The following is a 26,872-nucleotide window of genomic DNA, read 5'->3' as shown; positions in this document are numbered from 1 at the left end:
AGGAGAGGAAAGGGCAGAGGAGAGGAGAGGGCAGAGGAAAGGAGAGGGCAGAGGAAAGGAGAGGGCAGAGGAAAGGAGAGGGCAGAGGAAAGGAAAGAGGAGAGGAAAAGGGAGGAGAGAGGAAAGGGGAGAGGAGGGGAGAGGAAAGGAGAGGGCAGAGGAAAGGAGAGGGGAGGGCAGAGGAAAGGAGAGGGGAGAGGGCAGGAAAGGGGAGAGGAAAAGGGAGGGGAGAGGGCAGAGGAAAGGAGAGGGCAGAGGAAAGGAGAGGGCAGAGGAAAGGAGAGGGCAGAGGAAAGGAGAGAGCAGAGGAAAGGAGAGAGCAGAGGAAAGGAGAGGGCAGAGGAAAGGAGAGGGCAGAGGAAAGGAGAGGGCAGAGGAAAGGAGAGGGCAGAGGAAAGGAAAGAGGAGAGGAAAAGGGAGGAAAGAGGAAAGGGGAGAGGAGGGGAGAGGAAAGGAGAGGGCAGCGGAAAGGAGAGGGCAGAGGAAAGGAGAGGGCAGAGGAAAGGAGAGAGGAAAAGGGAGGGGAGGGGAGAGGAGAGGAAAGGGCAGAGGAAAGGAGAGGGCAGAGGAAAGGAGAGGACAGAGGAAAGGAGAGGGCAGAGGAGAGGAAAGGGCAGAGGAAAGGAGAGGGCAGAGGAAAGGAGAGGGCAGAGGAAAGGAGAGGACAGAGGAAAGGAGAGGGCAGAGGAGAGGAGAGGGCAGAGGAAAGGAGAGGACAGAGGAAAGGAGAGGACAGAGGAAAGGAGAGGACAGAGGAAAGGAGAGGACAGAGGAAAGGAGAGGAGAGGGAAGGTCAGCATGTACAGAGAGGATCACATTGTTACTCTGCATCAATAACCAAACGATATCAAAGAAATTTATATTGTTATTTTGGAATACTTTTACACACCAACAGGGTTATTTAGACAACGGCAACACAGGAGTTCAGTTTCAGACAGGACACACAGTTTTCTCACCATGTTAAACTGCTGTTGCAGTTTCTCGTTAGCATAGTTGATACAGAACTGTTCAAAACTGTTGATCTCAAACGTCTCAAACCTGGAGAGCAGAGGAGAGGTCAGAGTGACTGTCTCACGCACGCACACACACACACACACACACCCCACACACACACACACACACACACACCCCACACAACCCACCCATAGATATCCAGGACTCCTATGAAGGAGTGCTGTTTGACGGTGGCGCGTAGAGATTTGTTGACATGGTCCACGATCCAGTTGAAGACTTTGGCGTAGATGTGTTTGGCGAGCGCGTCGCGGGCATTGGAGGCTTGCAGCCGAGGGATGGGCTTGATGTAGGTCTCCTGGGCTGTCTTCAGCTTCTTGTGGCACAGCCAATGAGACATGTCCTGGTAGGTCACGCCCATCAGCTCACAGAACACCGTCAGGTGGCGGTTATTGGGCTGAGAGAGAGGGATTCATGGTCATGTCAATCAATTGCTCAACTCGTCTTTCTGCTATTCTTTCCATCTACTTGAACCTTCTTAACCATCTTGGAGAAGGTCCAAGGTCTCCCCTCAGACCTTCTTCTCCAATGGGTTTTGAGAAGGAGGTGAGGATAGAGGATGCAAGGAAGTGAGTCAAGACGATTTGAGAAAGAGTCAATCATTAGGAGAGGTCAGAGGTTTAATAATAGAGGTTAGAGGTCAGAGAGGTTTGAGGTGTCTCCTTACAGGTATGATGCTGCTGTCAGAGTCTCGGTCCTTGATCTCCACGTTGCCCAGATGTAAGATGGCAGCCAGGACCTGGAACAGCCCCTTCTGGTTCAACTCGTTGATGCCTGAACACAAATACACACAAAACAATACTATCAAAATCAACCCTACACTAAAAACCAAATGGGACTGAGAGTAAATGTGGTGTTTGTGTGTGACCTAGGACAGTAGGGTAGCTTAGCGCTTAGAGCATTGGGCCAGTACCCGAAAGGTAGCTGGTTTGAATACACAGGGGAAAGTCGACAAGGTGAAAATCTGTCTATGTTCACTTAAGCAAGGCACTAAACCCTCATTTGCTCCAGGGGCGCAACACTACTATGGCTGACCCTGTAAAACAGCACGTTTCACTGCACCTATCCAGTGTATGTGACAATTAAACCTAGTTGTGTGTGTATATATTACCTAGCAGTGAGAAGGAATGTCAGGTGTGTGTGTGTGTATATATTACCTAGCAGTGAGAAGGAATGTCAGGTGTGTGTGTATATATTACCTAGCAGTGAGAAGGAATGTCAGGTGTGTGTGTATATATTACCTAGCAGTGAGAAGGAATGTCAGGTGTGTGTGTATATATTACCTAGCAGTGAGAAGGCATGTTGTGTTGTGCACATCTCTTTAGCATCGTCGACTCCATCGATGACCGGGTTCCGGCCCTGATTGGTGCAGTGGAAGACATCAGCACTACCTGCATGGACGGACACACACACACACAGTTAATTAGTAGCCTATAGAAAGTATTCTATTCAACTGTTTAGAGCAGCTTCCCAGGAGAGTACTGCTACATTAGGGTCACTGGGATCACACAGGGCCACATCCTGACCTGATGTGGGTGTGACACATTGAATACTCTTACTAATACGTGCACACATAAACTGTGCACACATGCACAAGACAAAGCCTTCTCTATACTAAAGCAGCCATAGCCTGTTACCTGGCAACTCAGGGCTGATATCACCCTGACAACACCTCCATTTTGGGGGTGTGTCTCTGCCAAGAGGCCAGCTGAGCGAGACTAGGGCAATGTGTGTTTGTGTGTGTGGCAGAGATGAAGTGTGTCTAACAGCAGATGAAGTGTGAGTGTGTGTGTGTGTGTGTGTGTTCACAGGTGGAATTAAGGAATATTTTGAGGAGCAACACACAGCCTTGTTAGATGACACACACAGTCTCTTTCTGCCTCACACCCAGGGAGAGAGCTAACATGATCTCTACCTCAGTCTATCTCTGCGGGCAGCTGGGCACCTCACACCCACAACATGACCTCTGATCTAACAGGAGCTCTACTGTAGTTAGTATGACCCCACAGTTAATATGACTCAATAGGTCTGTCCTCACATTTCTGTTTACAAATACACTGTACTACTTCCTCTACCCCTGTTACACATCTCACCTATATGATCTAATATGGTTGTCTATGATCACGGAGAATGACTGGGCGCCATTTTGAATGATCCATGTGTCATTTATTGAATTCAATAAATTGCCTGACGACTGATCCTGAATTTAATTCCACTGCCCTGCCAATTGCTTCAAATCAAACCTTTTTTGTCACATGCGCCGAATACAACAACTGTAGACCTTACCGTGAAATGCTGAATACAACAAGTGTAGACCTTACCGTGAAATGCTGAATACAACAAGTGTAGACCTTACCGTGAAATGCTGAATACAACAAGTGTAGACCTTACCGTGAAATGCTGAATACAACAAGTGTAGACCGTAGTGAAATGCTGAATACAACAAGTGTAGACCTTACCGTGAAATGCTGAATACAACAAGTGTAGACCGTAGTGAAATGCTGAATACAACAAGTGTAGACCTTACCGTGAAATGCTGAATACAACAAGTGTGGACCTTACCGTGAAATGCTGAATACAACAAGTGTAGACCTTACCGTGAAATGCTTACTGACAAACCCTTAACCAACAATGCAGTTCAAGAAGAGTTTAGAAAATATTTACCAAATAAACTAAAGTAAAAAATTATTAAAAATGAACACAAGAATAACGAGGCTCTATACAGGGGTACCTGTACCGAGTCAGTGTGCGGAGGTACAGGTTAGAGGTAACTTGTACATGTAGGTAGGGGGGAAGTGACTATGCATAGATAATAAACAGTGAGTATAAGTACAAAACAAATGGGGGGGGGTCAATGTAATAGACCGGTGGCCATTTGATTAACTGTTCAGCAGTCTTATGGCTCGGGGGTAGAAGCTGTTAAGGAGCCTTTTGGTCATAGACTTGGTGATCCGGTACTGTTTGCCGTGCGGTAGGAGAGAAAGTCTATGACTTTGGTGACTGGAGTCTTTAACAATGTTATGGGCTTTCACCTGACACCGCCTATGTAGGTAGAGTCACCTTAATTAACTCTACCTACATGTACATACTACCTCAACTAACCGGTGCCCCCGCACACTGACTCTGTACCGGCACCCCCCTGTATATAGTCTCCACATTGACTCTGTACCGGCACCCCACTGTATATAGTCTCCACATTGACTCTGTACCGGCTCCCCCCTGTATATAGTCTCCACATCGACTCTGTACCGGCACCCCCCTGTATATAGTCTCCACATTGACTCTGTACCGGCACCCCCCTGTATATAGTCTCCACATTGACTCTGTACCGGCACCCCCCTGTATATAGTCTCCACATTGACTCTGTACCGGCTCCCCCCTGTATATAGTCTCCACATCGACTCTGTACCGGCACCCCCCTGTATATAGTCTCCACATCAACTCTGTACCGGCACCCCCCTGTATATATTGACTCTGTACCGGCACCCCCCTGTATATATTGTCATTCTTTACTGTTCCTCTTTAGTTACTTGTTACTTTTATCTCTTATTATTATCTGTATTTTTTTAACTGCATTTTTGGTTATTGGCTCGTAAGTGAGCATTTCACTGTCTACACCTGTTGTATTTGGGGCATGTGACTAATACAATTGGGTTTGATTTGATATCGGTCCTGGATTGCAGGAAACTTGGCCCCAGTGATGTACTGGGCCATACGCACTACCCTCTGTAGCGCCTCGAGATCAGATGCCGAGCAGTTGCCATACGGTGATGCAACCATACAGGATGCTCTTGATGGTGCAGCTGTAGAACCTTGTGAGGATCTGGGGACCCATGCAAACTCTTTTCAGTCTCCTGGCGGGGGAAAGGTTTTGTCATACCCGTTTCACGACTGCCTTGGTGTGTTTGGACCAAGATAGTTTGTTGGGGATGGAAACTTGAAACTTTCTACCGACTCTACTACAGCCCCGTTAATGGGGCCTGTTCGGCCCACCTTTTCTTGTAGTCCACGATCATCTCCTGTGTCTTGCTCACATTGAGGGAGAGGTTGTTGTCCTGGCACCAGACTGCCAGGTCTGACCTCCTCCCTATAGGCCGTCTCATCGTTGTCGGTGATCAGGCCTACCACTGTTGTGTCGTCAGCAAACTTAACGATGGTGTTGGAGTCGTGTTTGGCCACGCAGTTGTGGGTGAACGGGGAGTACAGGAGGGGACTACGTATACACTCCTGAGGGGGCCCAGTGTTGAGGATCAGTGCGGCAGACATGTTGTTTCCTACCCTCACCACCTGGGGGCGGTCCGTCAGGAAGTCCAGGATCCAGTTGCAGAGGGAGGTGTTTAGTCCCAGGGTACTTAGCTTAGTGATGAGCTTCGTGGGCACTATTGTGTTGAACACTGAGCTATAGTCAATGAACAGCATTCTCACATACAGTGGGGCAAAAAAGTATTTAGTCAGCCACCAATTGTGCAAGTTCTCACACTTGCAAAAAGATGAGGCCTGTAATTTTCATCATAGGTTCACTTCAACTATGACAGACAAAATTAGGAAAAAAAATCCAGAAAATCACATTGTAGGATTTTTAATGAATTTATTTGCAAATTATGGTGGAAAATAAGTATTTGGTCACCTACAAACAAGCAATATTTCTGACTCTCACAGACCTGTAACAACTTCTTTAAGAGGCTCCTCTGTCCTCCACTCTTTACCTGTATTAATGGCACCTGTTTGAACTTGTTATCAGTATAAAAGACACCTGTCCACAACCTCAAACAGTCACACTCCAAACTCCACTATGGCCAAGACCAAAGAGCTGTCAAAGGACACCAGAAACAAAATTGTAGACCTGCACCAGGCTGGGAAGACTGAACCTGCAATTGGTAAGCAGCTTGGTTTGAAGAAATCAACTGTGGGAGCAATTATTAGGAAATGGAAGACATACAAGACCACTGATAATCTCCCTCGATCTGGGACTCCACACAAGATCTTACCCCGTGGGGTCAAAATTATCACAAGAACGGTGAGCAAAAATCACAGAACCACACGGGGGGACCTAGTGAATGACCTGCAGAGAGCTGGGCGCAAAGTAACAAAGCCTACCATCAGTAACACACTACGCCGCCAGGGACTCAAATCCTGCAGTGCCAGACGTGTCCCCCTGCTTAAGCCAGTACATGTCCAGGCCCGTCTGAAGTTTGCTAGAGAGCATTTGGATGATCCAGAAGAAGATTGGGAGAATGTCATATGGTCAGATGAAACCAAAATATAACTTTTTGGTAAAAACTCAACTCGTCGTGTTTGGAGGACAAAGAATGCTGAGTTGCATCCAAAGAACACCATACCTACTGTGAAGCATGGGGGTGGAAACATCATGCCTTGGGGCTGTTTTTCTGCAAAGGGACCAGGACAACTGATCCGTGTAAAGGAAAGAATGAATGGGGCCATGTATCGTGAGATTTTGAGTGAAAACCTCCTTCCATCAGCAAGGGCACTGAAGATGAAACGTGGCTGGGTATTTCAGCATGACAATGATCCCTAACACACCGCCCGGTCTACGAAGGAGTGGCTTCGTAAGAAGCATTTCAAGGTCCTGGAGTGGCCTAGCCAGTCTCCAGATCTGAACCCCATAGAAAATCTTTGGAGGGAGTTGAAAGTCCGTGTCGCCCAGCAACAGCCCCAAAACATCACTGCTCTAGAGGAGATCTGCATGGAGGAATGGGCCAAAATACCAGCAACAGTATGTAAAAACCTTGTGAAGACTTACAGAAAACGTTTGACCTCTGTCATTGCCAACAAAGGGTATATAACAAAGTATTGAGATAAACTTTTGTTATTGACCAAATACTTATTTTCCACCATAATTTGCAAATAAATTCATGAAAAATCCTACAAATGTGATTTTCTGGATTTTTTTTCTCATTTTGTCTGTCATAGTTGAAGTGTACCTATGATGGAAATTACAGGCCTCTCTCATCTTTTTAAGTGGGAGAACTTGCACAATTGGTGGCTGACTAAATACTTTTTTGCCCCACTGTAGGTGTTCCTTTTGTCCAGGTGGGAAAGGGCAGTGTGGAGTGCGATAGAGATTGCGTCATCTGTGGATCTGTTGGGGCGGTATGGAAATTGGAGTGGGTTTAGGGTATCCGGGAGAATGCTGTTGATGTGAGCCGTGACCAGCTTTTCAAAGCACTTCATGGCTACCGACATGAGTGCTACGGGGCGGTAATCATTTAGGCAGGTTACCTTCGCTTCCTTGGGCACAGGGATTATGGTGGTCTGTTTTAAACATGTAGGTATTACAGACTCGGTCAGGGAGAGGTTGAACATGTCAATGAAGACACTTGCCAGTTGGTCCGTGTATGCTTTGAGTTCAAATCCTAGTAATCAATCTGGCCCCGCAGCTTTGTAAATGTTGACCTGTTTAAAGGTCTTGCTCACATCGGCATCGAGAGCATTATCACACAGTCAACCAGGACATCTGGTGCTCTTGTGCATGTTTCAGTGTTGCTTGCCTCGAAGCAATCATAAAAAGGCATTTAGCTCGTCTGGTAGGCTCTCGTCTGGGTTTCCCTTTGTAGTCCGTAATAGTTTTCGAGCCCTGCCACATCCGACGAGCGTCAGAGCCGGTGTAGTACGATTCAATCTTAGTCCTGTATTGATGCTTTGCTTGTTTGATGGTTCGTCTGAGGGCATAGCGGGATTTCTTATAGGCGCCCAGTTAGTGTCTCGCTCCTTGAAAGCGGCAGCTCTAGCCTTTAGCTCGATGTGGATGTTGCCTGTAATCCAAGGCTTCTGGTTGGGATATGTACGTACGGTCACTGTGGGGACGACGTCGTCGATGCACTTATTGATGAAGCCGATGACTGAGGTGGTATACTCCTCAATGCCATTCAGTCAAACTGCCATCCCAGAAGTCGCTTGTGCTGACTTCAAAATGAAGGGCATTGTACAAAACAAATTCATCACCGATTGGATCGTATCAAAGCCAATGACCTGATTCATGAACGCTGGGCTAAACCCATTGGTTTCCGGGACCAATCAGAACGGTTAGAATGTGTTCACATTCTACGTATTGAGGAAGGAAAGCAAATCCAGACTCGTGGTGGAGAAGAAACGCTAGTGGGCGGAGCCATGCATGTGGATGGGTTGTCAGGCTAATCAATGAACAAATAGCTTAGGAACCGTCCAACCATCCAATGGAGAGTGTTTGTGTCTTACCTAGCTTCAGATTCTTGAACTCTGGTAGATGGGATGACGCACACAGCTGGTAGAAGATATGATAGTTCCTCTCCTCGTCCGCCTGCACAGACAGAGACAGACACACACACAGTCAGGCAGTTTCAGGTAGTGTATGTTCTATACAGCCAGGAGATTCCAGTGTTGTGTACATACAAGAGAACACTGTCATACTGTTTTGAATCTGGTGTAGTTTTAATGTTGCAACATTTCCACCACAGACTAAGACACACACACCCAGGTGCTGTTGCAGAAAGGTATGTGGGGAATGTGTGTTGCAGTACAGGACTCACAGCAGCTTCCTCAAGTCTGGGAAGACATGCTGTACTCCACTATCCTCATCTCAATACGCCTGTGTGTTTTTGTGTATCTCTCTGTGTGTGTGTGTGTGTGTGTGTGTGTGTGTGTGTGCACACTTTCTAAGTTGTGCACATTCCTGATTCGTCTCAGCAGTGTGACCTGGATCAGATCCACACAGAGAAAAAAGAGAAAGAGGGAAAGAACGAGAGAGAACGAGAGCTAGAGGGAGATGGAAAAAGGAAGGACGACTATTCAATAGGCTCTTATCAGCAATGAGCTGGACACGGAAGGAAGGACAGAACAGAACACGGAAGGAAGGACAGAACAGAACACGGAAGGAAGGACAGAACAGAACACGGAAGGAAGGACAGAACAGGACACGGAAGGAAGGACAGAACAGAACACGGAAGGAAGGACAGAACAGAACACGGAAGGAAGGACAGAACAGAACACGGAAGGAAGGACAGAACAGAACACGGAAGGAAGGACAGAACAGAACACGGAAGGAAGGACAGAACAGGAGTAAAGGAATGTGTTTGGTCTCCTGTGTTTCCTGACCTGGGTAGAAGAGGAGGAAAGACACAGACAGAAGGACATATATATATATATATATGAATATGTGTGAGTGAGTGAGGGACAGAGAGAGAAAGGAGGAGACAGGTGGACTCAGCAGAGGTAAAGAGAAAGGAATGTGAACAGATGACTGGTGTGTGTGGTCTGGCTGTGTTTTCCTGAACTGGGTGGAGGAGGAAGTCACTGCTAAATATTGAACTTCTTGAGAGAGACACTCACTGCCTACACTGGTTACACACACACACACACACACACACACACACACACACACACACACACACACACACACACAGCACTGTATGGATTGCATCCCACACTACACACAGTGCTGTGGAAAGAGAGGCAGTGTGTTGAGGCTCCCAGTATAACCTGTAGATAGGTCATTGACTTTTCCTAACCACATGACCTGACCAAAACAACTGCAGGTCCTACCCATTACCCCTGACCTAGACTACAGCGCCAGACTTTCTGGTCCTACTGTGTGTTGGTGGTACATCACCTGAAACACCACTCTAGACTTCTCCAGTAGATATGTCCTCATGTTAGCTCCAATGATACGGTAGCGTTTGTCGAAGCCGATCTCAATGTACTTCCCAAAACGACTGCTGTTGTCGTTACGAGTCGTCTTAGCGTTTCCTATCGCCTGGAGACACACACGGACGGACACACACACACACACGGACACAGACACACATACAGACAGACAGACACACACACACACACATGAGGGAGGGAGAGAGAGAGCGATAAATATAGATTAGGTCAGCAACATCAGCATATCACTCCCCTTTACAACAAGGCAGTGGTTTGACATTAGTATTCAGTGTGTATTTCAGGCCAGCTGGGCCAGGTGATGGTGTAGAACTAAAACTGTCCAGCAGGGAGGGGAGGGACAGGGGGAGACAGATACTGTGCTGCTGCTGCTGTGCATCATGTGGAATAGAGTCCTGCAGTCAAAGCACAGTTGTCAGTGGTGGTGTTCCAGGATGTCTTTATTGCAGTCGCGCTGCCCAGATAATCAGATCACACAACGCCAGCACAGGGACTTAACATGCTTAAAGCCAATATCACCGTCTGACTGACTGCAGTGGAAATCAGGTCTGCCACAGACAGACACAGACAGAGACACACAGACAGAGAGAGACAGAGAGACAGACAGAGACAGAGACACACAGACAGAGAGAGACAGACAGAGACACACACACAATCAGAGACAGACAGACACAGACAGAGACACACAGACAGAGACAGACAGACAGACACACACACACAGAGACAGAAAGACAGAGAGACACAGACAGGCAGAGAGAGACAGACAGAGAGACAGAGAGAGAGACAGACAGGCAGAGAGAGACAGACAGAGAGACAGAGACTATATAGGGGTTAAAGTGTGTGTAAGGAGAAAAGTCTCCTCTAGCGGAGCTAAGAGAAAACACACGGCTACTGTTCCCTAAAGACAAGGAGGCTTTCAGCTGCACAGGCTAGTATGGTAATGTGTCCTTACATCAACACACACACACACACAGCATGAAGAAGGCTTGGCCACTGATTGGCTGACAGGTCTGTGAGAGGAGTGATTTCATCCTTACACCAAGGGGAGAGGGAAGGGAGGAGAGGAAATAAATAGAGATGGGGAGAGGGAAGGGAGGAGAGAAATAGAGGAGATGGGGAGAGGGGAGGAGAGAAATAGAGGAGATGGGGGAGAAGGGAGGAGAGGAGAGAAATAGAGGAGATGGGGGAGAGGGAAGGGAGGAGAGAAATAGAGGAGATGGGGAGAGGGAAGGGAGTAGAGGAGAGAAATAGAGGAGATGGGGAGAGGAGAGGAGAGAAATAGAGGAGATGGGGAGAGGGGAGGAGAGAAATAGAGGAGATGGGGGAGAAGAAAGGGAGGAGAGGAGAGAAATAGAGGAGATGGGGTAGAGGGAAGGGAGGAGAGAAATAGAGGAGATGGGGGAGAGGGAAGGGAGGAGAGAAATAGAGGAGATGGGGAGAGGGAAGGGAGTAGAGGAGAGAAATAGAGGAGATGGGGAGAGGGAAGGGAGGAGAGGAGAGAAATAGAGGAGATGGGGGAGAAGAAAGGGAGGAGAGGAGAGAAATAGAGGAGATGGGGGAGAAGAAAGGGAGGAGAGGAGAGAAATAGAGGAGATGGGGGAGAAGAAAGGGAGGAGAGGAGAGAAATAGAGGAGATGGGGAGAGGGAAGGGAGGAGAGAAATAGAGGAGATGGGGAGAGGCCATATGGACACAGGGGAGAGAACTAACCCTCCCAGACTCCACATGAACACACCATGAAGCAGGCTTTGCAGAGGACTGGAGCGAGGAGAGGGAGAAGAGAGGCGAGGGGAAGGGAGAGGAGTCATACCTCCATGATGGGGTTGGATGCGAGGACCTTCTCCTCTACGTTGGCCTCTGTGGCTGCTCCACTGACCGTAGCAAAGTAGCGCATGGCGTATTTAGCTGAGACAGTCTTCCCTGCTCCCGACTCACCGCTTACGATTATAGACTGGTTCCTCTCATCTCTAATACAGGAGAGAAGGAAAGACTGAGACGGTGAGGGAAGCAAGAGTCTGCCATGTGGCAGCTTATTTGGCTCAGTCATGCCAATACAACAATACACACATAACAAAAATCATAGAAGATAAAAACAGAAAGTCATTACTTAGTTCCATTATGGTTCTGAAAACGGTGTGAGGTCACTGTAGCAGACAACATGCTGTATAGATGCCAACTGGGACCATAGGTCACTATGCTGCAGAGTGTGTGTGTGTGTGAGTGAGTGCTCTGTGTGCTCATTCCGTCAAACGAAAAGATCAATGCCGATATTTTCATATCTGATCAATAGTCTTCTGATTAATGAATGATTTACTTTACCTCATGTTAGTCTCATTCCAAACATCGTAAATTGTTGGTTATCTGCACGAACCCAGTCTTCACTATGAGTCATCCATACATCAATTGTCTTAAATAATTTATTTATTAACTAACTAAACAATCACAGAAGTGCACATACAAACAAACAAAGTAAATATGGTTACAAGAAATGATAGGTGAATGTGCCCTAGTGGGCTAAACCGGCATGGCGGCGTGTTAGACAAAAGGGAAGTGGGGGTCGACTAAGAAGTCACTACAGAGTTAATAATTATAACAATTGAAATGCTAATCCTTTGCACATGAACGCTCACTCATTCGGGAACAATTGCAGGTAAGGTAAGGGTGCTCTCGAGCGGCTAGATGTTCTTTACCATTCGGCCATCAGATTTGCCACCAATGCTCCTTATAGGACACATCACTGCACTCTATACTCCTCTGTAAACTGGTCATCTGTAAACTAAGTAAAATGGTGCAGGAAGAAATGGCAGCAGTTTTACGGGCGCCCAACCAACTTAACTTATTTTGTACATAATGTTTCTGCAACCGTAACCTATGGCAAAAAAAAGAGCTTCTGGATATCAGGACATCGATCACTCACCTCGGATTAGACAAAGATTTTTTCCTTCAACAAGCAGGAAGCACACGACATTCTCCAAACACCCGACAGGGGCAACATCTCAGTTATTTGCAAGAGGAGGAGATGCAGGTATAGAAGACACAGAGCGGGAAGCATCGTGAGGACCCTCAGGAGGTGAGTGGGAAAGCTGCCATTACCGTCAATATTACTAGCCAACGTGCAATCATTGGACAATAAACTAGACAAGGTACAATCGCGAATATCCTACCAACGGGGCATCAAAAACTGCAACATGTTATGTTTCATGGAATCGTGGCTGAATGACGACATGGATATTCAGCTAGCGGGATATACACTGCACCAGCAAGATAGAACAGCACACTCCGGTAAGACGGGGGGGGGGGGGGGGGGGGGGGGGGGTGGCTGTAGTGGAGCAGGGGCTGTAGTAGGTTGAGAGCTTCAAGTTCCTTCAAGTTCACCAACAAACAAGAATGGTTCAAACACACCAAGACGGTCGTGAAGAGGGCACGACAAAGCCTATTCCCCCTCAGGAAACTAAAAAGATTGGCATGGGTCCTGAGATCCTCAAAAGGTTCTACAACTGCAACATTGAGAGCGTCGTGACTGGTTGCATCAATGCCTGGTACGGCAATTGCTCGGCCTCCGACCGCAAGGCACTACAGAGGGTAGTGCGTATGGCCCAGTACCCAGTCACTGGGGCTAAGCTGCCTGCCATCCAGGACTTCTACACCAGGCGGTGTCAGAGGAAGGCCCTAAAAATTGTCAAAGTCCCCAGCCACCCCAGTCATAGACTGTTCTCTCTACTACCGCATGGCAAGCAGGACCGGAGTGCCAAGTCTAGGACAAAAAGGCTTCTCAACAGTTTTTAACCGCAAGCCATAAGACTCCTCAACAGGTAATCAAATGGTTACCCGGACTATTTGCATTGTGTCCCCCCCCCCTAACCCCTCTTTTTACGCTGTTGCTACTCTCTGTTTATCGTATATGCATAGTCACTTTAACTATACATTCATGTACATACTACCTCAATCAGCCTGACTAACCGGTGTCTGTATGTAGCCTCGCTACTTTTATAGCCTCGCTACTGTATTTAGCCTGTCTTTTTACTGTTGTTTAATTTCTTTACTTACTTATTGTTCACCTAATACCTTTTTTTGCACTATTGGTTAGAGCCTGTAAGTAAGCATTTCCCTTTAATTAATTAAGGTCTACACCTGTTGTATTCGGCGCACGTGACAAATAAACTTTGATTTGATCTGTTTACCCGTCGCAAGACCCACTGGTTGATGCTTATTTATAAAACCCTCTTAGGCCTCACTCCCCCCTATCTGAGATATCTACTGCATCCCTCATCCTCCACATACAACACCCATTCTGCCAGTCACATTCTGTTAAAGGTCCCCAAAGCACACACATCCCTGGGACGCTCGTCCTTTCAGTTCACTGCAGCTAGCGACTGGAACGAGCTGCAACAAACACTCAAACTGGACAGTTTTATCTCAATCTATTAATTCACAGACTCCATCATGGACACTCTTACTGACAGTTGTGGCTGCTTTACGTGATGTATTGTTGTCTCTACCTTCTTGCCCTTTGTGCTGTTGTCTGTGCCCAATAATGTTTGTACCATGTTTTGTGCTGCTACCATGTTATGTTGCTACCATGCTGTGTTATGTGTTGCTGCCTTGCTATGTTGTTGTCTTAGGTCTCTCTTTATGTAGTGTTGTCTCTCTTGTCATGATGTTGGTTTTGTCCTATATTTCTATATATATATATATATTGTATTTTTAATCCCAGACCCCGTCCCCGCAGGAGGCCTTTTGCCTTTTGGTAGGCCGTCATTGTAAATAAGAATTTGTTCTTAACTGACTTGCCTAAGTGAAATAAATAACAAGACCGTAAATACACACACTGTACTATGCTTCCATTGGAATGTCCGTCTGACATTGTTTGAAACATGGGAAATCTGTGTATACTACCTTTGAGCAGGTAACACTCGCACGCACGCACACCACACACACCCACCTGGCCATCTGTTTGTAAGCCTCCTCAGCCACAGCGAAGATGTGAGGGTCCATATCTCCCATGTTCTGGCCACTGTACGCATTGATGATGTCACTACCGTAGATGGGAAGGTTCTCATAGGGATTAATGGCCACCAGCACAATACCTACAGGAAGAGAGGAGGAGTTGGTGTGTGTGTGTGTGTGTGTGTGTGTGTGTGTGTGAGAGACCCTTGTGTGTCTGTGTGGGCATACCACAGTATGTGTAGATGAGTTTGGAGTCGGTGAAGCGGACTTTAAGGTTGTGCAGGACGGCCGGCTCGTGGAGGTAGCTAAGAGCTGTGAGGTCATTCTCCCCCACCAGGATGTCAGGGTTCCGGAGGTGAGGAAGGTTCTTTGTCTTATCATCCAGCTTGTGCTCAATGTCCTGGACAGCACAGATTAAACAGAGACGTTATCACACACAATATATGTGTGTATCACAGGCGGCTGGTGGCAGCTTAATTGGGGAGTACGGGCTCATAGTAATGGCTGGAACAGAATAAATGGAACGGTTTCAAACATTGTTTCATTGTGCTTTATACCATTCCATTTAGTCCATTCCAGCCATTATTGTAATTCATCCCCCCCTCACCAGCCTCCTGTGGTGTGTGTGCTGAGTAGGGACCTGGTTTTATGTAACTCAGTGACATAAAAAACAGACAGTTGGTGAACATAAGCCTCACACATGTATCAAAATATGCCACCAAATGGGTCAGGTTTCTGCCCCCATTTCCTTCTGAACGGTTTATTGGACTTGGTTGACATCGACACATGGACATGTTTTTATGATATGTATGGTGATATATTGCAGTGTGAAGACAACAGCCCTTTGCAACTACTCCAATACCCAATAATGAGATAGATTCGCTGTGTGTGTGTGTGTGTGTGTGTGTGTACTGCGCATCTCATTACAAATGAGAGGATGTTATGCAACCACCCAACCCTACACCACCATCTCCTCCTCCTCTCCTCCAGTACTCACCATTCCATCCTCCAGTGTGAGGTGTAGGGTGGAATCTCCATGTTTGTAGTTCTTAGTGAGCTCTGCTGACTTCCACACCTCATCTGCATCAGGGATCCACACCCGAGCAAACTGAGAGAGAGGAGAGGAGAAATAAGGAGAGTGAGAAGGGAGAGAAAGGTTCTACATGACATAAAAACATACTACAGAGTGTGTTCTCCAAGTCAGAAAGCTACATAAGGCCTATATCAGTCCAGTACTGTCCCCAGACTCAATGTCTACTGCAGAGAGAACCTGCTGCTGTATCAGATTGGTACAGTGCTGACTGAGGCTGTTGTATCTCCATGGTTGGTTGGATATCATTTCACCATCTAACCATCTGTCAGCTGATCAAAGACGTGAAAAACACAGAAACAAAAACACTGTAAAACTGACTGGGTTTGATCCCGGGTCTTCAGCCTTCCACTAGACTGTGCTGGTCCGCTGAGCTAAAGCCACGGCATTAGCTCAGGAAGTTAAGTCGTCAGGTTATAGCACGGGCAGCTAACAGAAGTCTTCAGGCCTCAGGCTCACAAGAGTGCAGTTCACAGAACCACATCCGTAACACACACGGAGGAGAGCTTTAACAGCTGCCATTAGAAAGGTCAATCAGATGGCCAATCAGTAATCTTTACATCTCACTAAGCAGCTCAATGATGATCAGCGCTACACAAAGCTTATCCTGGTTTATCCTGGTTTATCCTGGCCCATTATTACCACCAGCAGACCTGTATACACAGACCTTTCAGAGGCACACACACAGCAGGCCGGTCTGGGTCTCATTCCATAGTGCAACAATGTTTAGTTAAGAACAAATTCTTATTTACAATGGCGGCCTAGTGGGTTAACTGCCTTGTTCAGGGTCAGAATGACAGATTTTTACCTTGTCAGCTCATGGATTCAATCTAGCAACCTTTTGGTTACTGGCCCAATGCTCTAACCACTAGGCTACCTGCCGCCCCATGATACTGCTTGTTTGGGAAAATGGGCCTGCTTGACCTGAATACTACTGTATCCTATACACAACTGGTTCCTGTCTTTGATACGCCAACTAACGCTCTTAGAACAGTCTGTAAAACGTGTCAGAATCTCATTGGTAGGAAGGATTTACATGAAGACTGAAACCAAGCTTCAGTGTGTATGTGTGTGTGAGTGTGTGTGTTGGCACTAAGACTGTTGGCACTCGGATCGGATGCTCTCATATCCTCATGACTCACCCTAACCTTCCAGCAACCCTCAGCCAACCTTCCAGGAACATTCTGTGGAAAAGTCTAATGATCTAGCTCATAGCCATTTACTCACACAGACAGACAGACAGACAATAATCACCATTGTAGTAGGTTGCTTACATATTCAGACCTACGTCATCGTCATGTCATCATGGTTTATCACTATGTAGTGGATAAGGTATTCTTGTGATGCTCCACAATGAATTGAAATTAATCTTTCACACCAGTGTTTAACACTGAAAGGTCAGAGCAGTGTGTGTGTGTGTGTGTGTGTGTATATACAGAGGTCAGCAGAGAAAAGTGCTGACTCGACAGAACACAGTATCAGTCATCCTATAGCAGGGTTAATGAGGCTATTCTGTCGCTCTCTCATGTTCCTTCCTGGAGGAGAGCGGTTCACAGCCCAGCTCCTAGCAATGGAAAGGAGGAGTGAGGGAGTGAGAGAAAGAGTGAGAGAATGTGTGAGAGAGATGGAGAGAGTGAGAAAGAGACGGGAGGGTGGAGGTAAAAATAGCCTCACACACACACCTCACTGAGTAGCATCACCATACACCGCTGAGCACACTTCCTGATCCTCCTAATCACACACACACTTTCTGCAGCAATGAAGCGTGTAAACCATTTCCTATCCACATTGTGAGGAGGGGGGGGGGGGGGGGGGGGTTGAGTCGTATTTATAGACAGATCCCCAGGGTTACAGTAGAGGACAGATGAAGGGTACAACTCTACCCCAAGCACACACAAACACAGACACGGACAGAGAGGAGTCATAGGTACACTGTCTGCTACATGGTGCTAGTGGGGGTCAGCTAGACTGGTCAACTATACAGGGGAGGAGGAGAGGGATAAGGAGGAGGATGCAGGAAGAGAAGGAGATATTATCTCCCTTGTGACATCAGCCCTCATGACTCAGAGTGAAGGCGTTTCTTGTCACACACCCTCTGCTTGCCTGGTCATGACCTGGAACAGCTGATCAGAGGGGGAGAGGAAGAGCTACAGGGATGTGTGTAAGAGGGGGAGAGGAAGAGCTACAGGGATGTGTGTAAGAGGGGGAGAGGAAGAGCTACAGGGATGTGTGTAAGAGGGGGAGAGGAAGAGCTACAGGGATGTGTGTAAGAGGGGGAGAGGAAGAGCTAGAGATGTGTGTAAGAGGGGGAGAGGAAGAGCTACAGGGATGTGTGTAAGAGGGGGAGAGGAAGAGCTAGAGATGTGTGTAAGAGGGGGAGAGGAAGCGCTACAGGGATGTGTGTAAGAGGGGGAGAGGAGGAGCTACAGGGATGTGTGTAAGAGGGGGAGAGGAAGAGCTACAGGGATGTGTGTAAGAGGGGGAGAGTAAGAGCTACAGGGATGTGTGTAAGAGGGGGAGAGGAAGAGCTACAGAGATGTGTGTAAGGGGGGGAGAGGAAGAGCTACAGAGATGTGTGTAAGGGGGGGAGAGGAAGAGCTAGAGATGTGTGTAAGAGGGTGAGAGGAAGAGCTACAGAGATGTGTGTACGAGGGGGAGAGGACAGAGGGGTCTGCAGCAAGCAGCAGAGTGTGATGTAACCTTGCTTGAGGCTTTAGCTCAGTGGGCTACTGTAGAGCTAACATATGCTTGAGGCAAGCGTTCAATATGAACCTGACAAACTGTTACACACTGCAGGTCTACTCCTGGAGATGTTTAGTGCTTCAGTGCCTTCCTCAGGGGCCCAGAGCAACCAGTAAGAACACCAGCAACCTTCTGACCTGGGATTTGAACCTATAGGTCTAACCTATAGGCGAACTCCCACCCCAGTGGTTAGTTGTATTAGAGTAGTGTATACGTGTTTGGTAGCAGGGAAAGACAGGAGTGACTCAGGCCGACCCTTTAATCCAGGACTGACTAAGAGACTAAAGATCAACACTGTATTAACTCTGGATTTACCTCTAATCTAATCCTTACACAGAGAACTACACCTCCACTCTCTCACACACACACACACACACACACACACACACACACACACACACACACACACACACACACACACACACACACACACACACACACACACACACACACACACACACACACACACACACACACACACACACACACACACACACACACAGGTTATACCAGTCCTTTCACAGCAGTGAATACTGAAAGGCTCTGAGAGATGCTACTGGTACAGTGTACTAGGGGCTAGGAGCTAGTGAGGCAGACCCAGAAGAGAGGAGAGAGGATAGGGGGAGGGGGGGAAAGAGGACAGGAGGGGGAGAAGAGAGGACAGGAGGGGGGGGGGGGAAGAGAGGACAGGAGGGGGGGGAAGAGAGGACAGGAGGGGGGAGAAGGGAGGACAGGAGGGGGGGGGGGAGAAGAGAGGACAGGAGGGGGGGGGGGAGAAGAGAGGACAGGAGGGGGGGGGGGAAGAGAGGACAGGAGGGGGGGAGAAGAGAGGACAGGAGGGGGGGGGGAGAAGAGAGGACAGGAGGGGGGAGGAGAAGAGAGGACAGGAGGGGGGAGAAGAAGAGAGGACAGGAGGGGGGAGAAGAAGAGAGGACAGGGGGGGGAGAAGAGAGGACAGGAGGGGGGGGGGAGAGAAGACAGGAGGGGGGAGAGAGGACAGGGGGGGGAAGAGAGGACAGGGGGGGGGAAGAGAGGACAGGAGGGGGGAAAGAGAGGACAGGAGGGGGGAAAGAGAGGACAGGAGGGGGGAAAGAGAGGACAGGAGGGGGAAAAGAGAGGACAGGAGGAGGAAAAGAGAGGACTTGGAGGGGGGAAGAGAGGACAGGAGAGGGAGAAGAGAGGACAGGAGGGGAGAAAGTAACAGCAGAAGTGTTAATACATTTGTTCACAGCCAACAGGATTATTAGAAGCAGATTAACCCTCTAAGACTGAGCTTTCACTTCATCAGTCAGATCTCTCCCTCTCTTTCACCTCTCCTTCTCCCCTCTTGTTCTCTCTTCCTCTGTCCTTCATTCCTTTATTTATCCTGATCTGACAAAGCAGGACAGGCCAGACATCCACCATGTAGCTTTCACAACTCAGCATTACAGATCACTGACTGTGACTGCAGATGGAGGAGAGGAGGAGGATGAGGAGAGTTGAACTGCAGCCGGCCCTCACCCTGCAGGCCTGGTGTCTTGACTTCTGCTGAGGGGGAGGATGAGGAGAGTTGAACTGCAGCCGGCCCTCACCCTGCAGGCCTGGTGTCTTCACTACTGCTGAGGGGGAGGATGAGGAGAGTTGAACTGCAGCCGGCCCTCACCCTGCAGGCCTGGTGTCTTCACTACTGCTGAGGGGGAGGATGAGGAGAGTTGAACTGCAGCCGGCCCTCACCCTGCAGGCCTGGTGTCTTCACTACTGCTGAGGGGGAGGATGAGGAGAGTTGAACTGCAGCCGGCCCTCACCCTGCAGGCCTGGTGTCTTCACTACTGCTGAGGGGGAGGATGAGGAGAGTTGAACTGCAGCCGGCCCTCACCCTGCAGGCCTGGTGTCTTCACTTCTGCTGAGGGGGAGGATGAGGAGAGTTGAACTGCAGCCGGCCCTCACCCTGCAGGCATGGTGTCTTCACTTCTGCTGAGGGGGAGGATGAGGAGAGTTGAACTGCAGCCGGCCCTCACCCTGCAGGCATGGTGTCTTCACTACTGCTGAGGGGGAGGATGAAACACTGAAGGGCTGTAGAGCAGCAGTAAATACAACCTCCACCCCTGGCCAGGCCTCTCTCTGCTCAAATGGAGAGCATCAATGGCCCTATGAGCCAACCCAATTATAATTAAACCATAAGGCCCGAGGAGTTCTGGTATATGGCCAATATACCACGACTCAGGAGCACGACGCAACGTAGAGTGCCAGGACACAGCCCTTAGCAAGGGTACAGTGGGGCAAAAAAGTATTTAGTCAGCCACCAATTGTGCAAGTTCTCCCACTTAAAAAGATGGGAGAGGCCTGTAATTTTCATCATAGGTACACTTCAACTATGACGGACAAAATGAGAAAAAAAATCCTGAAAATCACATTGTAGGATTTTTAATGAATTTATTTGCAAAATATGGTGGAAAATAAGTATTTGGTCAATAACAAAAGTTTATCTCAATACTTTGTTATATACCCTTTGTTGGCAATGACAGAGGTCAAACGTTTTCTGTAAGTCTTCACAAGGTTTTCACACACTGTTGCTGGTATTTTGGCCCATTCCTCCATGCAGATCTCCTCTAGAGCAGTGATGTTTTGGGGCTGTTGCTGGGCAACACGGACTTTCAACTCCCTCCAAAGATTTTCTATGGGGTTGAGATCTGGAGACTGGCCAGGCCACTCCAGGACCTTGAAATGCTTCTTACGAAGCCACTCCTTCGTTGCCCGGGCGGTGTGTTTGGGATCATTGTCATGCTGAAAGACCCAGCCATGTTTCATCTTCAATGCCCTTGCTGACGGAAGGAGGTTTTCACTCAAAATCTCACGATACATGGCCCCATTCATTCTTTCCTTTACACGGATCAGTCGTCCTGGTCCCTTTGCAGAACAACAGCCCCAAAGCATGATGTTTCCACCCCCATGCTTCACAGTAGGTATGGTGGTCTTTGGATGCAACTCAGCATTCGTTGTCCCCCAAACACGACGAGTTTAGTTTTTACCAAAAAGTTATATTTTGGTTTCATCTGACCATATGACATTCTCCCAATCTTCTTCTGGATCATCCAAATGCTCTCTAGCAAACTTCAGATGGGCCTGGACATGTACTGGCTTAAGCAGGGGGACACGTCTGGCACTGCAGGATTTGAGTCCCTGGCGGCGTAGTGTGTTACTGATGGTAGGCTTTGTTACTTTGGTCCCAGCTTTCTGCAGGTCATTCACTAGGTCCCCCCGTGTGGTTCTGGGAATTTTGCTCACCGTTCTTGTGATAATTTTGACCCCACGGGGTAAGATCTTGCGTGGAGTCCCAGATCGAGGGAGATTATCAGTGGTCTTGTATGTCTTCCATTTCCTAATAATTGCTCCCACAGTTGATTTCTTCAAACCAAGCTGCTTACCTATTGCAGGTTCAGTCTTCCCAGCCTGGTGCAGGTCTACAATTTTATTTCTGGTGTCCTTTGACAGCTCTTTGGTCTTGGCCATAGTAGAGTTTGGAGTGTGACTGTTTGAGGCTGTGGACAGGTGTCTTTTATACTGATAACAAGTTCAAACAGGTGCCATTAATACAGGTAAAGAGTGGAGGACAGAGGAGCCTCTTAAAGAAGAAGTTACAGGTCTGTGAGAGTCAGAAATCTTGCTTGTTTGTAGGTGACCAAATATTTATTTTCCACCATAATTTGCAAATAAATTCATAAAAAATCCTACAATGTGATTTTCTGGATTTTTTTTCTAATTTTGTCTGTCATTGTTGAAGTGTACCTATGATGAAAATTACAGGCCTCTCTCATATTTTTAAGTGTGAGAACTTGCACAATTGGTGGCTGACTAAATACTTTTCCCCCCACTGTATATTGGCCCTTTATATTGGCCATATACCACAAACCCCCGAGGTGCCGTATTGTTATTATAAACTGGTTACCAACGTAATTAGTGCAGTAAAAAAGGTTTTGTCATACCCATGGTATAGGGTCTGATATACCACAGTTGTAAGCCAATCAGAATTCAGGGCTCGAACCACCCAGTTCATAATGTTCTTCAATGTCTTTGTGTGTGTGTGTGTGTGTGTGTGTGTGTGTGTGTGTGTGTGTAATTAGTCTAGTCAACACTGTGAGCAGTAGAACTAATCTCGCGGAAACTGCGGCCCCCTCATCACATGACCCGGTTCATCACATGACAGAGCCTCATGTGAGAAACTGCTGCTTTTCTGTTTAACCACAGAGTTTCTAAAACATCTTTGGTTTAATGCTCCCCAGTACACACCTCAGCAGAGACACAGGAGGAAGAGGAGGAGAGGAGGGGGGAGGAGAGGGGCAGATGTAGGAATCTTGGGGAAAACCGATGTTGATGAAAATCCCTGATTTCCTGGGAAACACTACCTTGAGCGCTCGTTCGCCCTCTTTCCCTCCCCATCTCATTACCCAGATCCCTCGCTCTCTCCATCCCACTTTCCTCTCTCCACCCCCCCCTTCCTGTCTCCATCCCCCCTTCCTGTCTCCATCCCCCCCTTCCTGTCTCCATCCCCCCCTTCCTGTCTCCATCCCCCCCTTCCTCTCTCCATCCCCCCCTTCCTCTCTCCATCCCCCCTTCCTCTCTCCATCCCCCCCTTCCTCTCTCCATCCCCCCCTTCCTCTCTCCATCCCCCCTTCATCTCTCCATCCCCCCCTTCCTCTCTCCATCCCCCCTTCATCTCTGCTCTCAAAACCGACAGTGTCAACCCACAGAGTGTCTGTCTTACAGTAACTACAGTATGAAAGCACAGCGGCCCTGACTCCGACAGCACAGCGGCCCTGACTCCGACAGCACAGCGGCCCTGACTCCGACAGCACAGCGGCCCTGACTCCGACAGCACAGCGGCCCTGACTACGACAGCACAGCGGCCCTGACTACGACAGCACAGCGGCCCTGACTACGACAGCACAGCGGCCCTGACTACGACAGCACAGTAGCCCTGATTATGACAGCACAGTAGCCCTGACTACGACAGCACAGTAGCCCTGACTACGACAGCACAGTAGCCCTGACTATGACAGCACAGTAGCCCTGACTATGACAGCACAGTAGCCCTGACTACGACAGCACAGTAGCCCTGACTATGACAGTACAGTAGAGAGTTCCCATTGTATAAGAGCGTATAAAGGGGTATGACAGAAGGAAGGTATGTAGGTATGATAATCTAGATAGTGCTCCTAACTGTCTCAAACAGTCTTGTTGGGCAGCCCTCTGTTGTTCTTGTGTTGGCTGAAGTACCAAGGCCTACTGGAACACTCATGGTGGTAGCATCCCAAATGGCACCCTATTCCTTATAAAGTACACTACTTTTGATCAGAGCCCTTTGGGTGCCATACAGGGTTCCATTTAGGATGCAGACTTCAACAGACAAACAACCCTTCCTGGTACAGGAGAGACAGGGGAGTTAGGACACTAGTTAGGACACCAGATCAGTGCAGACCAGGGTGTGTCTGACCTCCATGTTGTCTCCAACTCACAGAGCTACTGGACAGTCCACGCTCTCACACACAGGCCTGAAACGTTCTACTACAACACAATAGAGAAATAACCAAACCAAGCCAAATGAAAGGAAGTGAACTTACTTTGACAAACATATAATCCAACTCCTGATTCTCGTTCATCTTCACGCCTCAGCAGATCCCAGAGCCTTATCTTAAACTTTGCCCCCCTCCTCTTCACCTCCCGGCCCCACACACACACACACACCTTGCAACACACTCCCTGCCACACACCTGGCCAGCAGAGGCAGGTGAATCGATTAGAGTGATGGTTATAGCGTTGCGGACAGATGAAATATTCCCATTGTGTCTGACAGCGATCAGGACTCTGTCTCTCTCCCTCTGCCTTCTACTTTGCTCTGGTCCAACCCTGTCATTGGACAACCCAGATTTCAGTCAAACAGCCCAGCTCCCGCCCTCCCAGCCCAGACTACCACCCCTCCGTCACATGAGAATGGAGGCAGACAAAACCTCGCTCAAACACACACACACACACGAGCTGGGACGAAGAACCAAAAATTATCCACACCAACCACTTATGTGGACATTTGGCTTATATTGTTCATTATGATAAATAACCTATTAGAGAAGTGTGAAGTTTGAAATTAAATACGTTTGCTAATAGTAGTTAAGGGAAATATTTTTAAAAATAACTGTGGTGCACATAATGTTATAAACTTGTCGTTCTGGTGATAATTCAGTCAATTTATTGTGATATGAATTTTGGTCCATATGACTGACTGACTGACTGACTGACTGACTGACTGACTGACTGTATTTGAGAGTGGAGCAGCAGGATGTCATGTAGATCGCACTGTGGACACGCTTTGAGCTGAGAGATGCTGTATTCTTCTCTGAGCTACTAAATGACTGTGCTCTCCCTAATGCCCTTTAGGCTAGACCTGACTGACTACTGGAGCCTACTGCAGCCTGATGACTAGATACACTCTGTTCACCAACCCGTGACAGCAGAGATGTCATTTTGACAGCATTAAAATTACAAGACATTTTTCTATAGTGAAAAGGAAGGAGCTGCCATTCATTCCAACAGAATAACGTCACGCTGTAAGCTAGACCTAAACTTAACCCTTTGAGTTGTGGGTTTGGTGCTGGAAACAGCAGAATTATAGTTATTGGTGCTGGAAACAGCAGAATTATCGTTATTGGTACTGGAAACAGCAGAATTATAGTTATTGGTGCTGGAAACAGCAGAATTATCGTTATTGGTACTGGAAACAGCAGAATTATAGTTATTGGTACTGGAAACAGCAGAATTATAGTTATTGGTACTGGCAACAGCAGAATTATAGTTATTGGTACTGGCAACAGCAGAATTATAGTTATTGGTACTGGAAACAGCAGAATTATAGTTATTGGTGCTGGAAACAGCAGAATTATCGTTATTGGTACTGGAAACAGCAGAATTATAGTTATTGGTGCTGGAAACAGCAGAATTATCGTTATTGGTACTGGAAACAGCAGAATTATAGTTATTGGTACTGGAAACAGCAGAATTATAGTTATTGGTACTGGCAACAGCAGAATTATAGTTATTGGTACTGGCAACAGCAGAATTATAGTTATTGGTACTGGCAACAGCAGAATTATAGTTATTGGTACTGGAAACAGCATAATTATAGTTATTGGTACTGGCAACAGCAGAATTATAGTTATTGGTACTGGCAACAGCAGAATTATAGTAATTGGTACTGGAAACAGCAGAATTATAGTTATTGGTACTGGCAACAGCAGAATTATAGTTATTGGTACTGGCAACAGCAGAATTATAGTTATTGGTACTGGCAACAGCAGAATTATCGTTATTGGTACTGGAAACAGCAGAATTATCGTTATTGGTACTGGAAACAGCAGAATTATAGTTATTGGTACTGGCAACAGCAGAATTATAGTTATTGGTACTGGCAACAGCAGAATTATAGTTATTGGTACTGGCAACAGCAGAATTATCCTTATTGGTACTGGCAACAGCAGAATTATAGTTATTGGTACTGGAAACAGCAGAATTATAGTTATTGGTACTGGCAACAGCAGAATTATAGTTATTGGTACTGGCAACAGCAGAATTATAGTTATTGGTACTGGTAACAGCAGAATTATAGTTATTGGTACTGGCAACAGCAGAATTATAGTTATTGGTACTGGAAACAGCAGAATTATAGTTATTGGTACTGGCAACAGCAGAATTATAGTTATTGGTACTGGCAACAGCAGAATTATAGTTATTGGTACTGGCAACAGCAGAATTATCGTTATTGGTACTGGCAACAGCAGAATTATAGTTATTGGTACTGGAAACAGCAGAATTATAGTTATTGGTACTGGCAACAGCAGAATTATAGTTATTGGTACTGGCAACAGCAGAATTATAGTTATTGGTACTGGCAACAGCAGAATTATAGTTATTGGTACTGGCAACAGCAGAATCATAGTTATTGGTACTGGCAAAAGCAGAATTATAGTTATTGGTACTGACAACAGCAGAATTATAGTTATTGGTACTGGCAACAGCAGAATTATCGTTATTGGTACTGGCAACAGCAGAATTATAGTTATTGGTACTGGCAACAGCAGAATTATAGTTATTGGTACTGGCAAAAGCAGAATTATAGTTATTGGTACTGACAACAGCAGAATTATAGTTATTGGTACTGGCAACAGCAGAATTATCGTTATTGGTACTGGCAACAGCAGAATTATAGTTATTGGTACTGGCAACAGCAGAATGATCGTTATTGGTACTGGCAACAGCAGAATTATAGTTATTGGTACTGGCAACAGCAGAATCATAGTTATTGGTACTGGCAACAGCAGAATTATAGTTATTGGTACTGGCAACAGCAGAATTATAGTTATTGGTACTGGCAACAGCTGGGTTGTGGGTTTGATCCCAAC

At 47.2% G+C, this 26,872-nt stretch overlaps 1 protein-coding gene across 1 annotated transcript in view; it reads right to left on the bottom strand.

Moving 5' to 3' along the window:
- Positions 1-24,145, bottom strand: part of LOC139411637 (unconventional myosin-Va-like) — a 90,188-nt gene extending 66,043 nt beyond the window's left edge. Inside the window, exons 1-11 of the mRNA XM_071158233.1 lie at positions 24,044-24,145; positions 15,612-15,722; positions 14,843-15,014; positions 14,610-14,754; positions 11,478-11,634; positions 9,617-9,760; positions 8,227-8,308; positions 2,295-2,402; positions 1,679-1,785; positions 1,143-1,408; positions 957-1,038 (exon numbers count right to left, since the gene is read on the bottom strand). Coding sequence (XP_071014334.1) covers positions 957-1,038; positions 1,143-1,408; positions 1,679-1,785; positions 2,295-2,402; positions 8,227-8,308; positions 9,617-9,760; positions 11,478-11,634; positions 14,610-14,754; positions 14,843-15,014; positions 15,612-15,722; positions 24,044-24,082 — 1,413 coding nt within the window. The 5' untranslated portion in view covers positions 24,083-24,145. The remainder of the gene's footprint in view (positions 1-956; positions 1,039-1,142; positions 1,409-1,678; positions 1,786-2,294; positions 2,403-8,226; positions 8,309-9,616; positions 9,761-11,477; positions 11,635-14,609; positions 14,755-14,842; positions 15,015-15,611; positions 15,723-24,043) is intronic.
- Between the last annotated feature and the right edge of the window lie 2,727 nt (positions 24,146-26,872).

Source organism: Oncorhynchus clarkii, chromosome 6, assembly GCF_045791955.1.
Source record: "Oncorhynchus clarkii lewisi isolate Uvic-CL-2024 chromosome 6, UVic_Ocla_1.0, whole genome shotgun sequence".
Taxonomy (NCBI): Eukaryota; Metazoa; Chordata; class Actinopteri; order Salmoniformes; family Salmonidae; genus Oncorhynchus; species Oncorhynchus clarkii.
Note: the sequence above shows the minus strand (reverse complement) of the source record. Positions and strands in the feature narration are given on the sequence as shown.